This window comes from Oncorhynchus mykiss, chromosome 4 (assembly GCF_057628025.1).
Source record: "Oncorhynchus mykiss isolate SJ-2025 chromosome 4, ASM5762802v1, whole genome shotgun sequence".
In the NCBI taxonomy this organism is placed as follows: Eukaryota; Metazoa; Chordata; class Actinopteri; order Salmoniformes; family Salmonidae; genus Oncorhynchus; species Oncorhynchus mykiss.
Genome location: NC_143025.1, coordinates 44,379,454 through 44,394,564, shown reverse-complemented (window position 1 = coordinate 44,394,564; position 15,111 = coordinate 44,379,454). Strand labels below are relative to the sequence as shown.

The 15,111-nt window shown below is 44.2% G+C and overlaps 1 protein-coding gene across 33 annotated transcripts in view; it reads right to left on the bottom strand.

The window, feature by feature from the left end:
* Positions 1 to 2,829: 2,829 nt before the first annotated feature.
* The window catches only part of dennd1b (DENN domain containing 1B), a 175,933-nt gene continuing 163,651 nt past the window's right edge, over positions 2,830 to 15,111 (bottom strand). For 26 of the 33 annotated variants that reach the window (XM_036969293.2, XM_036969294.2, XM_036969296.2 and 23 more), the window contains 3 exons: positions 8,623 to 8,696; positions 7,835 to 8,057; positions 2,830 to 7,664 (listed from right to left, as the gene is read on the bottom strand). In XM_036969293.2, coding sequence (XP_036825188.1) covers positions 6,741 to 7,664; positions 7,835 to 8,057; positions 8,623 to 8,696 — 1,221 coding nt within the window. In that variant the 3' untranslated portion in view covers positions 2,830 to 6,740. Of the gene's footprint in view, positions 7,665 to 7,834; positions 8,058 to 8,442; positions 8,528 to 8,622; positions 8,697 to 15,111 lie in introns of those variants that run through there. The other 7 variants (XM_036969300.2, XM_036969301.2, XM_090232116.1 and 4 more) reach the window with 1 other exon arrangement.

The following is a 15,111-nucleotide window of genomic DNA, read 5'->3' as shown; positions in this document are numbered from 1 at the left end:
AACAAGTTCTTATTTACAACTGCGACCTGGCCAAGATAAAAGCAAAGCAGTCCAACAAAAACAACACACACATGGGATAAACAAACGTACAGTCAATAACACAATATAAAACAAGTCTATGTACAGTGTGTGCAAATGTAGTAAGATTAGGGAGGTAAGCCAATAAATAGGCCGTAGAGGAGGTGGGTGGAGACAATCACAAAGACAGGTGAAACAGATCAGGGCGTGACAAGAACAGCCCTTAGCCGTGGTATATTGGCCATATACCGCACCTCCTCATGCCTTATTGCAGCATAGATCCTCAACAATAGTCCAAATAAAGCAACACCTCACGCCTCTCCCCCATGTGACCTTCTTGTTGTATGTACTGACATGTACAGTGTGAGTAACTGATATGTGCACATACATTTAAAAACATTAGCAAGTAGTGTGTGTGTGAATCGTAAAGGTTTTTGTCTGTAATGTATTTTTCGTTATGTGTCGGACGCCAGTAAGACTAGCTGTCGCCATTGGCGTCGGCCAATGGGGATCCTAATAAATCAAATCAAAATCCTTACCAGGCTGGTTACATTAGGAAAATGCCATATCAGCAAATAAAGGCCTAACTGTAATCTAGCCCAATGCAGCAGGCCTGCAGCCTATATCCTTATAACTGGCGGGGAAAGCGGAGGAGGGAGGGAGGATAAACTGTACCGTCTATAATGTCACATTTTGATGACAAAGGGATATTCTAGCGGCTATGACACCCTGTGCAACAAGCCCGATAGTAGTGTTAGCTTTAACTTAAACTTGGTACCAGATTGTGTTTTTAACGGCAGGTATTATTTTGTATCATTCAAAAACAATGTAGAAATATTAGATATTGTCTAAAAAATATATGCTTTGAGTTCGTTCTGTTTCAGATTATGCACAGGCCACAATAACTCCAGCCTGTTACACACTGCTAGATGATCTCTCACTTGAGGATGGTAAAGTGTTTGAGTTTTTTTACTTTCCTAATATGCAACTGAATTGCCTTCTCTTGTCAGATTATGAACCTTGATATTAGAGTTGCTATCAACGGAGTTCAACCTGTCCAGATTATCGAAAGGCCTGTTACTCGCTGGTGGATGATCTATCCCTTGGTGAAGGTAAAGTGTTTAGGACATTTCAGACTTTTCAAATATGCAACTCAGTGCTTTCTCAACTGAGGTCACAAATAGAATAGGATAAGTGTGTGTAAATGTCCTTACAAATGTAAAAAAACAACAAACAAAAAAAACAGGCTACTCTGTCTTCCTATCCTGCTCCTATCCTGTCCCCATGCTGGTTATATTCAGAGAGCAGAAGAGAACCAGGCTAAGGGAAGTGACTACACCCACAAGACTATTCAGTTATCCCACACTAAACTGGGGAGGTTTTATCTACTGAATTTACAGTAGTGGGTAAAGGTGGCCTAGAGCCCCCATGCTAACATTACATACCTCTGTTTCATGTGATGCTGTTGCCCCCAGGACTTTTGTGAGGGAGAGGTGTTTGAGTCCATTGCTGAGGAGATAAAGGACCAGTGCGACTCCTCGATTGCCGGGAACATCGAGGGCAAGTCCGATGCCCCTATTGCCGAGGAGATCCAGTCCGACTCCTCCATTGCCGAGGAGATCCAGTCCGACTCCTCCGTTTCCGAGGAGATCCAGTCCGACTCCTCCGTTTCCGAGGAGATCCAGGCTGACTCCTCCGTTTCTGAGGAGATCCACTGGCAAGACCGCTTCCTCTGCTCATAGCAGGAACGAGGAGGAAGAGGCTGAGGTAGGAGATAATAATTGCCACCATTGACTCTTTTCTGAGTCTGAGTGATTTGTTTCTCAAACTGGTGAGGTTGAAATCGGTATCTAATCTTGATGTACAGTAGTGGGTAAAGTTGCTGCTCATATAGTGGACCATACTAAATCTAGATACCTCTGTTTCATGTAATGTTGCTTCCCCAGGATTCCTATAGAGAAGACTTCGGTCTTACTCCTTGATCTCAGAGAAGATTCAGAGTCAGGCTGCATCTGTTGCCTCGTCTTCCCACAGCCAGGTAGGTGGAACAGGCTGAGGTAGGTGACAAGTCTCTTATTTTAATTTTACATTTGTTCTGTACATGGAGAAGGACAGAGTCCAATAGTGACCCGAGTGCCCTCCTGGCAGCTCAATAAAGCCACTCTAACCGGATGGCCAAGGAGACCAAAGTGATGGTCAGGAAGCTTTTGCACGTGAATGCCTCCTCCACACAGACATCAACGTGTCTCACCCTGAGCTACCACACCAAGGCCTTTATGGAGACACTCAAAGTGCAGCACCAGAGTATAGTGCCAAAGCACACTGGAGAGGGAGCACAGAAAGCTCTGTTCTTATCACCGCTCGCTCATAGACAAACACCAGAAATTGTTATCGGACCACCACACCTTGAAGTCAAAGCTTTAGGAGCTCCATTGTGTCCTGCAGATGGAGCCCAAGGAGCACTGCCCAGTGGCCACCGCAGCCACTGAAGACTCTGTAGTGACTGCGATATAGTGGTTGATGCCAATGGCGATGCGCACCCTGTTGAGGAACCTCAAGGAGTAGAGGAGGGCATCAGAGAGAAGTCAGCAGATTGACACCTCCAGATCTGATAATCCCTCCTACTCCCAGCATACAATAGAGGCATACATATGTAGTTTATATGCATGTCTACAGCTTCTAAATGTCTGATTTTGAGGTGAAGAATAGACTTTATTCATTAAAAGGAGAGTATAATTGCACTGCCCTTTTGTATGTGTTTGAATTTTTTATTTATTTTAGAGATAGAATTTAAGAAAAAAAAGGACAATGTTGCATTAACATGAATATAATTTATTTTTAAGTTCACAGTGCATACAGTTGTACCATTCCATCGATAGCACATTAGATTGACCTATACGTTATTTAAGACAACAGTTTTTCTCGGCATTGAGAACATGCAATTAAGTGTGCACGCATGAGACTTCAGTAGGTTGCATTCGGCATATTCAAATAACTACAGTACCATGTCGAGGGACCAGTGGGAAAGGTGAATGAATGAACATGAACACTGTGTCAACAGTCTCAGTGTTGTCACTGCAGTGAAAGAAAGGTTAAAGAGACAGGTGATATGCCTCTGTTAGTTCCTGACAACCAGTGGGGTTTTGATCTTTCATATCACATGAGGATTAGGAAAAAGGGGAAATGCAATCGCAGCATTTAGAAAAGAGAATAGAAGAGGTTCGCTTTCGTCCTATTTTCTTCTGCGTCAGTCAGTAAGCTTTGAGACGGTAAAACAGACATTCAGTCATAAAAAGAACCAGCTTTTCAGTACACAGATACTCAGCCTCAAAGGATTCCTAGTTGACTATTGCAAGTGTTAGTAAGACATTTGCTCAAGTAAAACATCCCAATCCATCGCAGTTAATACAGTAGTTGTGTAGTAGATGAAATAACTACTAATAAAGTATTTCAAGTTGGCTAAACAAAGTGTGGATACTGGACAACACCTGACACTACCTTTTTTTGTTTGTTGTTAACTCTTGAGCTGATTAACTTTAAAACACATTTAACAACCAAATAAGATCAGCAGAACATGGCCAATACACACAGATATTTTGAACCAGGGGAATGGAATAATAGGATATTCTACTGTACATGCACAACACAAACTGAAAAAAAGTTAAATTCATAGGTATGCCGTTTCGGTCATCTATCTCAGGAATCAGAAATGCTGTAACATGATACGTGAGTGGCTGGATGGCAAATGGTTTGAGTTAACACATTTTAGAATTATACAAAATATTTCCCCCTCCCCCAAAAATTATATAACAACATTCAAATCTTGTTTGTTCTACGAATCATTTACAATATATTATATTATACCAGTTATATATTCTCCTTGTAAAATATACTTAAAACACAAAAAATACAATCTTTCATCTATAATAAATCTTAAAATATAACTACCTACAACAAAGCATAACAAGATCCTTCTCCATAGTGAGTTCAGTATGAAAGACCATTGAAATATCAGCACAGATGGGAAAAAAAGAACACATACAGTAAAGCCTCATTACAACATTTTAAAACAGAAATAGAAAGAATTAAACAGAAATTAAGCATTTACTAGTGGATCTCATAGGTGAAAGAACTGACCAACATGCATTTAAAGCTGGAATCCTTAATGGTGAAAACAACCATGTCCGTTTGCAATATTTCAACAACAAATAAGTTACTGTAAACAGCAAACACAGTTTTTTTCTCCTCGGACATCATTGCACGTGCGCGACGCTGTTTCCCCCCCCCCCCCAATTCGGATTCCATCTTTAAGGAAGTGGCTTATTCTCAGTGCCTCCCTACTGACTGGACCAGTGGTCCTTGGTCTCTTTTGCATATACAGATATCAATTGAAATGTTGAGGGGACGACTCTTTAAAGCCACTCGATTTCTCCCTAATGACTTGTGTTGAGCATACTAAGTGGTACTCAGAATAGACCAGAGGATCTATGGATTCACAAATATGATGATCAATTACCTGATCTTTATAGTGGTAACCTCAAATTCTATTCTGAATTTGGAAACTTGAAATAAGTTTTGTTTGCATAGTACATAGACAGTGCTCCAACTTCAAAGCTGCCCAAATAAATAGCAACATTGAAACATAGAATAGGCGAACATAAATTGTACACAGGGCCCTTTCAAATCCAAATGAATAGCTGAAGTGAGGTCTTCCCAGACCCACGGAGAACTCGCTTTACGATCTCATCGTCACCACAGCCCGACGCTCAAGACAGGGGGGCAAGAGTTACCGCTAAACCGTCACACTCAACGGCATGCCACACAAATCACTAGCGTAAACAGGCTACACTCATCATCAACATAACCACAAACAAGCACTGGAAAATACTTTCCTTCGTCTGTATGTACCATAGCGGTACGATAGTGAGTGGCCACCATCTCTGGACATTACCCAGAAGGGCTTGCATTCTCTCCATGGGAGATTCTTGTGAAAATCTCTTTGGCCGTCCGTCCACATTCTCAGAGGAGAGCCGTATTGCTTTATTACTATTCTACAATCATCTCAAGCCTTCCAGTCAAACACCGTGCGGTAGCATCAGAGTATGGGACAGCGCATTTCGTTTGGTGTGTGCACATAGCAGAGATTTCAAGTGGTGAAGTCACACTCCTCCTAAAGCACTCATGGGTGTTTTACCAATGACATACCCCCATACCAGTGGGCTGTCAGTGTAAGCTCTAGTGATATTATTTCCATCGGGAGTGTGACACTAAAGACTTGGGGGGGGAGCAGAATCAACAACGTCTGCATCATCAAGACTGTTGCTTTGTGACAAGGCGTTCCAAGTTCCCAGTTAGCCATTGTTATATGTAAACGAAGGCTGAAAACTACCCATAGCCCATTGAGACGCGGGTGCCAGCCCGCGTAGATGGAAACAGAAGAGTCTGAGCCTTTTGGGTAAAACACTGGGGTAAATCCTCAGAGAAAGGAGGAGAGTGTGTGAGGGTAGGAGGATAGACAGAGATTGTGGGAGATGGAAGGGTGAATGGAGGAGAGCGAGCACGAGTGGGAAGGAGTGGCGAGATGGAAGACAGAAAGCGAGAGAGGGAAAGAGATGGAGAGAGAGAGAGACCGACAAAGGGACGATAGGTGCGATAGGTGCCATGGACGGGCTTGTCTATTCATTCATATCCGCTGCATTTACACAAGTCCTTTTCGCCTTTCTTTCCTAACAGACAGGAGTATCCTGAGAAACAAACACTTGAGAAAAATACATCTCTAAATAGATAAGCCTCTGAAATCAAACTAAATAGAGCTTCTCTCTTGAGTGCATTTTAAGACTGAGCAGTACCAAATGCAAAGCACACCTCAGTTTTAGGCAGGGATGGGCAACTTTGATAGGGGTGGGGGCCACAAAAAAAAACTCATCATGAGGGGCTGGACACCCCACCAATTTTAAGTTTTAAAATTAATTAACAGCAAATCTGCAGATTTTGCCATAGGGCGTGGAGAAAATGTTGCCGTTTTAAAGCAAGTTTGCTGAAATTCTACACATTTTGCCAGGGGTAGAGAGAAGATTTAGCAATTTTGTAACTAATTTCATGCAATTCTATTCATTCTGCCATGGGGCAGAGAGAATAATTAGACATTTTACAGCTAATTTCCTGTAATTACACACATTTTGCCATAGAGGGTGGAGGCAAATGTTAACAGTTTTTAATATATAATTCGACCATGCTTACTACAAGTTTAGGTAGCTGGCCACTAGACTAACTGACCAATTTTTTAAAAATGTAGCCGACATGGGCTAATTGAGTGACTACTGATGCACAATTAAATGTTGAAATTGCACCTTGTGTACTCTATTATTCTAACTCTTAACAGCAAGTTGAAACCCCGACTGAGTTCCTAAAAAAAAGTTGTATATTTTTGGTGAAATTGGTCCTCAGACCTACAAAAGGCATCCCGCGGTTGCCCATCCCTGATTTAAGGCATTGTGTTAGGAGACTGTACAGTGGAAGAGTTACCAAGGTCATGGGGGTTTACTTTGTGTTTTTACAATACTTTCAGATCGAAGGAAAAATGAATTTGTTCTCTGTTTAAACACACTGATCTTTTCGTAAACCTTTTCCACTCAGTGGTTAAGGTTAGGATTTGGGGAGGGCAGTCTGATTCTTAAGGGCAACTTCTACCTCAAGTACCCCTTTCCCTGTCCCTGTCCGTCTCAGGACTTGTCGGTGGCTTTGCTGTGGCTGTTGGCGTGGGTATTATTATGTGTGTTGTTGGTGTGGCACTGGACCTGGGACAGCTGTAGGCTGGTCTGGAAGGCTGAGCTGAGATGACACATAGACTCTATTTCCTCTAGAAGGCCTTTCTCCTGGACCTCTGCCCCAGAGACCCTGCCCTGTTCCTTCCCCAACCCCAGCCCTAGGCCCTGGTCCTCTCCCTGCCCCCCCTCCTCTGGCCTCCCTCTCTCCCAGGGGATCAGCACAGAGGGCTGCCCGGCCTTCACACCCTGCCTCTCTTTGTCCTGACTGCCCTGCCTCCGGAGGACCTGGTCCTGCCTCACCGTCTCCTTGGACAGCACATTCCCCCGCAGGATGCTGGATGTGGTCTGAGGTTTGGTCTCAGACTCAGGCTGGGGGTCTGTGGAGGCTCTAACACGGGTCAGCGTTGAGGTGTGTGGAGAGGTGTGTGTTGCCGGTGGAGGATTGTGTGTGGATGCACGGGTTGGTGCAGGAGAGCAGCTGGAAGAGGGGTTTTGGTCTCCCAGGTGTGGTGATGGAGGTGTTGGGAGCGAAGGCTCCTCTGGACGGGGCATAGAGAGACAGATTGGGGGCTTGGCATGAAGGGGCTGGGTCTTGGTCTGAAGGGCCTGGATCTTGGACAGGAGATTGGGGACCTTGTTGTCCTTGGCTGGGACTGCAGCTGTGGCTGGTGGAGAGGCTGTCAAGGGGTTTTGCTTTGGCTTCTTGAGGCTGCTCTTGCTAGGCTGTCTACGAGGGGAGGGGGGCAGGTGCTTCCCGTGGAGGGCACTGTCATCCTGCCAGCTTCCTCCCTGTTCCCCTCCCCCACCTACTCCCCCCACCCTGCTGCCACTGGTACACATCTGGGGCAGATTACTCTCACTGTGGGGGTTGGACTTGTTCTAGAATACAGACACAGAGTGGTTTACACATTTTGGTGTTTTCTTTAAACCGGTGCCTCAGTCAATATTGTCCATATGCAAAGATATTGTCCATGACGATCAGACTCTATTTACTGTATGTATCTGGGGTTATATGAGTGTGGTTTAGATGTTACAGATGTTTCTCTTACCGGAGACTTATAGTCGATGTCGTCCATAGATCTGAAGAAGTCCAGGCTCTTGGCAGCGCTGAGTTTTCCATGCTCTGTGCTGGTGGTGCTCAGAGAGTCAAGGATCTCCTCTAATAGGTTCATCTGGCCTGTGTGGGAGGAGTCTGTGTCTAGCTCCAACGAATAGGAGTCGTCACTGTCCTCAGTGTAGGACGGCATCTCCCCACTGTCCTCAGACGAGATCCTCAAGGCGAGCAAATTAAATTAGCAAAATAAATTAGCAAAAATAAATTTAGCAAATCAACAAATACATGAAATACAGAAAATAAAATAACAAAAATAATTCAGTAAATAAATGTATTAATAAGCCAGCAAATAAACTCAGCAAATCAATGATCATTTCATGAATAATGATCTGTCCAAGAGGCTATAATCACAATGCAATAAATCTACCGTGGGGTCCTTACTGTAGGACTAAACCACTGGAGGGCAGCATTGATGTGAGTATGAAGAGGATGAGGGGGAACCTGTCTATACCATAGTAAAGAGTGAAGGACAGGACAGGGAGATGATTTTTTCCAAGTGACAGAACAAACAACTTTCATGAAAGAGGAGACTACCATGGAACCAACTTGAATAATTTTATTGTATTGCGATGTTTGCTCTTGGCTAGGGCTCACTAGTAAAATTGATAGCTGTCTCAATGAGACTCACCTGAAAGGATAGATAAATAAATGTCACACGTCATACATATTCAAACAATACTGGGAGATTATTGGTATTATCATATTCATATAACAGACTCTTACTTGCTGGCAGTGTCCAGTTCATCGTCATCGATGGCAAAGTCAGGACATCCCATGGAAGACTTTGCATAATAATGCTGACACACAAACAGAGACAATGAGATCGACAGGTTACTCAAGGCAAATGACCATCACATCTGACCATGACAACAACAACAACAAAAATAACTCTTTATGATGGCGGTGTGCTGTGTTTGTGTTGGCAACGGGGTGTCATTCCCACCCCAGTCCAGTCCAGTGCCAGGTAGCTCAAGTCCAGTGTGTATAATAAGCCACCTGTGTAGCACGTTTAACGGTTTGGGGACTTAAAGGAGAAAGAACCTTTAAGGCACACGCCTCCCCCTCCTCCCTCTCTCCTCCCCTATAAGAGCTCAGCTCAGCCCAAGGCCTGCTATTAAAAATACTTTTATCCACCACAGACGTGTAGTCTTTTACTCACTCTACCTCTCTTTAACTCTCTCGCTGCACATCTAATTCACATCTTTGTATATCTCGTGCACACTGTATAATGTTCTCTCTCCCTCCCTTGTCCTCTCTAACCATCTCAGTCTCTCTCTTTACCTTCTCACCCCTTTTTCTTTCCTGTACCAACGCAGCCTCTAAAGCAGCCTCTAAAACCAGGTTTGCCACATTATAAAAGCCTGTCACTTTCACATCCCCTAGAGGGCAACCATGACTCGTCACAAAAACACAGAGAGAGAGAGACAGAGAGAGAGAGAGAGACAGAGAGAGAGAGAGACAGAGACAGAGACAGAGACAGAGAGAGAGAGAGAGAGAGAGAGAGAGAGAGAGAGGACAGGTCGGATGTAAATGATTGAGGGAGAGAAAGAGGAAAAGGGGGACCCATAACCCCTGGAGACAGAGGAGAGGGGGGAAACATTAGGGCCTTGCACCAACCCGGTCTTGATTAGCTGACACAGTGCCAGCAAGACGGGCGGAATGTAACGTGTCGCTGGCCGCTGCTCATTTAGGGTACACACACACACACACACACACACACACACACATACATACAGAAAGGGTTAACCACCGCCTTTGCCATAAAAGCTAAGGGAGGAGAAATGTGTAGAGCAGCCACTTAGTCCTCTTTGCCATTGGGCTAAACAGGAACACATGTAGTGCGGCGCTGATTGCCCGGCTCAGGCTGCTCTCTGTCTCTGGTAGCTAGGAGCTATAATAATAAAGACCATTATAGAGCGGCTCAGGCCTCCCATCTCCTAAAAAAAAAACTTTCATGGATTCCTGTGTCAGGGCCGTAAATCAGCACTGTGATACCATGTACACACAAGCGCACGGGCGTTCATTCACACACACACATATCAAATCATTCACGCAGAGGCTGGCTTGACAGTTAGGGAGACTGGAGATGCACCTGCAAGAGGGTGGGTGCTGGGGCACGCACACACACACACGCACACACACAGGTCATGGTCCTTGCTGCTATTTAGCCTGTTCATTTGTGCACTTAGGCATGTTTAGGGAAACGGGGCCTCTCGGTGTGTCTAGGTGTTTATTAAAACAAGGTGAACCCTCAAACACAACAAACCATACCCAGGCCATAGAGCTCAGCCCACATCATAACCACACCCGGCTCAGCCTGCCCTTTCCTATGGTCATAATTGTATCCATGCTAGACAACCTACACCTACACACTGTTGGAAGGGCAAAACATACAGAAAACAAAAAGACATGCATACACACTTTCCATTTATGAAACACACATACTGAATGAACATGGAAGTCATCCAGAGTTGTAATTATTACAGTGGCAGTAGCATGTTATTTGATGAAACCGTAAAGACGAGACAACCATGCTAGAGGAAGTCTGGGTGAAACAACTTCCGCCTTCACTTCTCATGACAGACTAATATAAAACTGAGAGGTGAAAATGGAAAAGTGATTCTCTCCTGTCTCTCCCTCTCTTTCTCGTTTCTCTTCCCCCCCTCTCTCATTCCCTCAGCCTCCATCTCTGCCTCTCATTCTCTCTGTCTTCACCTCTCTCACATGACAGATGACTGTTGTTTTTCTCTCGCAGTGAGTCTGCTGCAGTGAAAGAGAAGGGGAGAAAGAAGGAGAGAGCGAGGGAGAGTGCCACACCAGGAAAAGAGGCAGCAAATGAAGTCTAATAATGAAAATGGAAAAAGGCAATTTTCACGGAATCTGGCTAAAACCATCAGTTTGGAGGACAGAAGGTGGGAAAAAAAAGGCTCTAATTTGTTTAAAAGCACACTAAAATCACTAAGCACACGGTTAATGTGGTTCAATAGGTACTCTGCACAGTAACCTCTGCTGGCATAACAATAGACGGTCTTACTGTCTGTGAACATTTTTTTAGAATACTTTTTTTTTGGATCACTAATGTGATATACACAATGGCGAGTCATTTTGTTACAGTGGCCGCATGTTTAGTCACTGTCAATACCGCTGCAGTTGCACATTTTGTGGCAACAAATCATTATTTGCAGTAAAAAAAAATTTTTTTAAGAAGAAGAATTTATTGAGGCACTTCTGGTGAAATAAAAACCTGTATATTCCAGCCAGTCGTGCTGTAAGTAAGGAGAGTTTCAATATGGCCAAGTCATCCTCTAACCTATTGTATAGTGTCAAGCTTTCGCTTTCCAAACGGAATGAGCCAAGATATGAAATCTATTTGAAGGAGTGCTCATGGCAGTGGCTCTATTAATCCTTCATATGCCATACAATAACTCTATATTTCACTCCCCCTTCTTACGAGGGGAAAATAGTAATCACTGTCCATTTCAGTAGAAATATTTGACGAAAACCCTTTTTTTCCTCTCTTTCAGTCTCTCGTCTGCATGACCGGTTATGTTAAGCGAGCATGCCAACGACAGAGCGCTAGAGACTTTAAGTACCAGCTTTACATTATACATTTCATATGGTGTTTCTGAGTGGCCACTGATCTCACAGCTTGGCAGGGTATGCGAGATATGCCAAACAAACCACACGGAGAGAGAGAGGGAGGGGGGAAAATGAAATGAGAGAGAGAGAAAGAGGAGGGATAGAGAGAGAGAGGGCGGTAGAGAGGGGGGAGTGGGATCTATAGAGGGGGGGGGGGGGAGTGAAAGAGGGAGCCAGAACCATGGCCAAGTCTGTCTTTCTGTTAGACATAAAACTACAGACAGTGTTTGAGGCAGGATACACTGCCTGCCTGTCTGTCCAACTGGCTGCCTCTGAAAGCACATGCTTTTAACAAACGGGCTAAATTAAAAGTATTCTGACCATTTTGCAAAAATAAATAAATAAATAAGCAATCCTATAAAATCAACCAGCGTGTCTGTTGACGTATGCAGTAATTTAAAGCTACCATGAGGTGGCAGCTTAGCTTCAGACAAGAATCTCAGGCTAGACTACAAATAACCACCTAAACACACACAGCCTACACACACCCACCCACACACAACCTGACAGGCTCCAATCTCCACATCATCACCATGCAGATGTGTGCAGTTTTTCCCCATTAGAACAGAAGCACAAAAACAAACCATCCACACTAGCACCCCCCCCCCCCCCAAACACTCTCTTCGCTCTCGCTCTTCCCACCCCCCCATGCTAGCATTTATTCAGTCTATGGTAGAGTAGTGTCAGCGTCACACTGCTGAGCCCTGCCACAAGCCTGCTGTCACTATGCATACCACCGTCTCGCTCTCACACAGCTAACGTACTGTTGCATCCGCTAAAACACACACACAAACACACACGAGGTGAGCAATCACTCCCAAACATAGAGAAGCAAGACAATAGGTTTGTGTTTGTTAGTATTTCACACTAAGAGAACATTCCGGGTGTGCAAATCAAGGAATACCTCCCACATACTTTTAACGGACATGCTCTTTTAGTGACACTTGAATGAACTGGCCAAAAAAACTAAACCGAAAAATGTTCATTTCATAATTACACTGATCTAATATAAAATATCTAATATTAGAATAAACTCCAAAGATTAACCAGATCATTTATTCACTTCATTTCAAGGACAGAAACAGAGATTGCTGTTAATGCTACATGGTGATAAAAGGTATGAGAAGTTAAGATGTCCATATCACTCAGAGAGCTGAGTGTGTGACTGTGAGTACGTGAGTAAGGTGTGTGTGTGTGTGAGGTGTGTGTGCAGGGCAAAGTGTGTATGAATTATACACTAGATAAGTGGTTTGTAATATCAACTTTAATATGCAGAGATGGAGAGGAGCAGAGAGGTAGCCCTGGCCTACATTGGGCCTGGTACAGTAGAGATAAAATCAAGTCAAATGATATTTGTCACATGCGCCGAATATAACAGGTGTAGGCCCTACCGTGAAATTCTTACTTAGAAGCCCTTAACAAATAATGAAGTTTTAAGAAAAGAGAGTTAAGAAAATATTTACTAAATAAACAAATGTAAAAAAAAAGTGACCATAATGAGGCTATATACAGGGGGTGCCGGTACTGAGTCAATGAGCGGGGGTACAAGTTAGTCGAGGTAATTTGTACATGTACGAAGGGGTAAAGTGACTATGCATAGATAATAAACAGCGAGTAGCAGCAGTGTAAAAGTAGCAGAGAAACAGTCTATGACTTCGGTGACTGGAGTGTTTGCCAATTTTTTGGGCCTTCCTCTGACACCGCCTACTATATAGGTCCTGGATGCCAGAAAGCTTGGCCCCAGTGATGTACTGGGCTGTACGCACTACCCTCTGTAGGGCCTTATGGTCGGATGCCGAGCAGTTGCCATACCAGGCGGTGATGCAAAGGGTCAGGATGCTCTCGATGGTGCAGATTTATAACTTTTTGAGGATCTGGGGACCCATGTCAAATCTTTTCAGTCTCCTGAGGGGGAAAAGGCATTGTCGTGCCCTCTTCACAACTTTCTTGGTGTGTTTGGACTATGACAGTTTGTCGGTGAAACTCTCGACCTGCTCCACTACAGCACCGTCGATGTGAATGGGGGCGTGTTTGGCACTTCTTATCCTGTAGTCCACGATCATCTCTTTTGTCTTGCTCGCGTTGAGGGAGAGGTTGTTGTCCTCGAATACTTCGAGACAACCTTAATATTAGACAGCGCGCACCAGCTGTAATTGACAAATAGAGAGACACACCACCACCCCTCGTCTTACCGGACGTAGCTGTTCTGTCCTGCCAATGCAAGGAAAACCCAGCCAACTGTATATTATCCATGTTGTCGTTCAGCCACGACTCCGTAAAACATAAGATATTACAGTTTTTAATGTCCCGTTGGTAGGATAGTCTCGAACAGAGCTCATCCAGTTTATTCTCCAGTGATTGCACGTTGGCTAATAGAACAGATAGTAGAAGGTGGGTTACACACTCGCTGACAAATTCTCACAAGGCACCCTGATCTCTGCTCCCTGAATTTCCTTATTTTCTTCATGTGAATGACGGGGATTTGGGCATTGTCTGGGAGCAACATTATATAACTCACGTCCAACTCATTAAAGAAAGTGAGTCATAAGAGATGGTAGCAACAAGATATGTACAAAATAAGTTACAAACAATGCAAAAAAACCCACAAAATGGCACAATTGGTAAAACCGCAGCTTTCCCCTCCGGCGCCATTCTTAAATAGTTGCTCATTCTTAAATAGCAGTGCTCAGGGACACTTGATGTAAAGCGTGCATAAATGCTTTGGGGATTTAAAATTGCAAGCTTTTTGGCAGAAGTGCATTAATGTTTCAGCAGTGCTACCAGGTACATCTTTATCTTTATTACCAGGAACAGATAGAGTTTGGGGTTGAGGCAAAGGTACTGTATATTGTTAGAATGGGGTATATGAGTTGAGTACAGGGCTCGGGCATGGGGCTGGGTCATATGCAGGTCGCAGGAACGGAGAGGTAGTCTTGCCCAATGGGGCTCCATTGAGGGGTACAGGGTATGAGGATTTGGGTACAGGACTTGGTCTGGGTACAAGTCTGATTGAGAAATGTATCTTAAACTGGAAGCGATGCCTAACACACACACACACACACAAGTGCTCTGGGACATGCCATCCAGTGTGTCTCTGCACCAGAAGTCCCTGGGGTCCCGTTACTATGGCCATGAACAGAGCTCAGTGGCGTGTTTGCATGTGTGTTGCAGAGACCTCGGTAAAGAATCTCTAATTGGTAGTGGTTGAGCCGTCACAATTTTTTTGTGTGTTCATCAGCCTCATCAAGCACACAGGATATAACACAGTTCATTACAGGACAGAAACCCGTGGCCGTGGCGACCGTCTTGGCCTCACAATCTCAGTGTTTCCCCTTGGTTTGTGTCTGTAGTTGTGATCCCAAAATTCTAAAAATCCAACTGCAATAGAGCATTGCATGGGAAACATGATAATGATGGATGTGGATTTGCAGACCAGCTAGTCTTGCAGGACCACCACACACACACACACACACACACACACACACACACACACACACACACACACACACACACACACACACACACACACACACACACACACACACACACACGACAACAAGTTACAGAATTTTT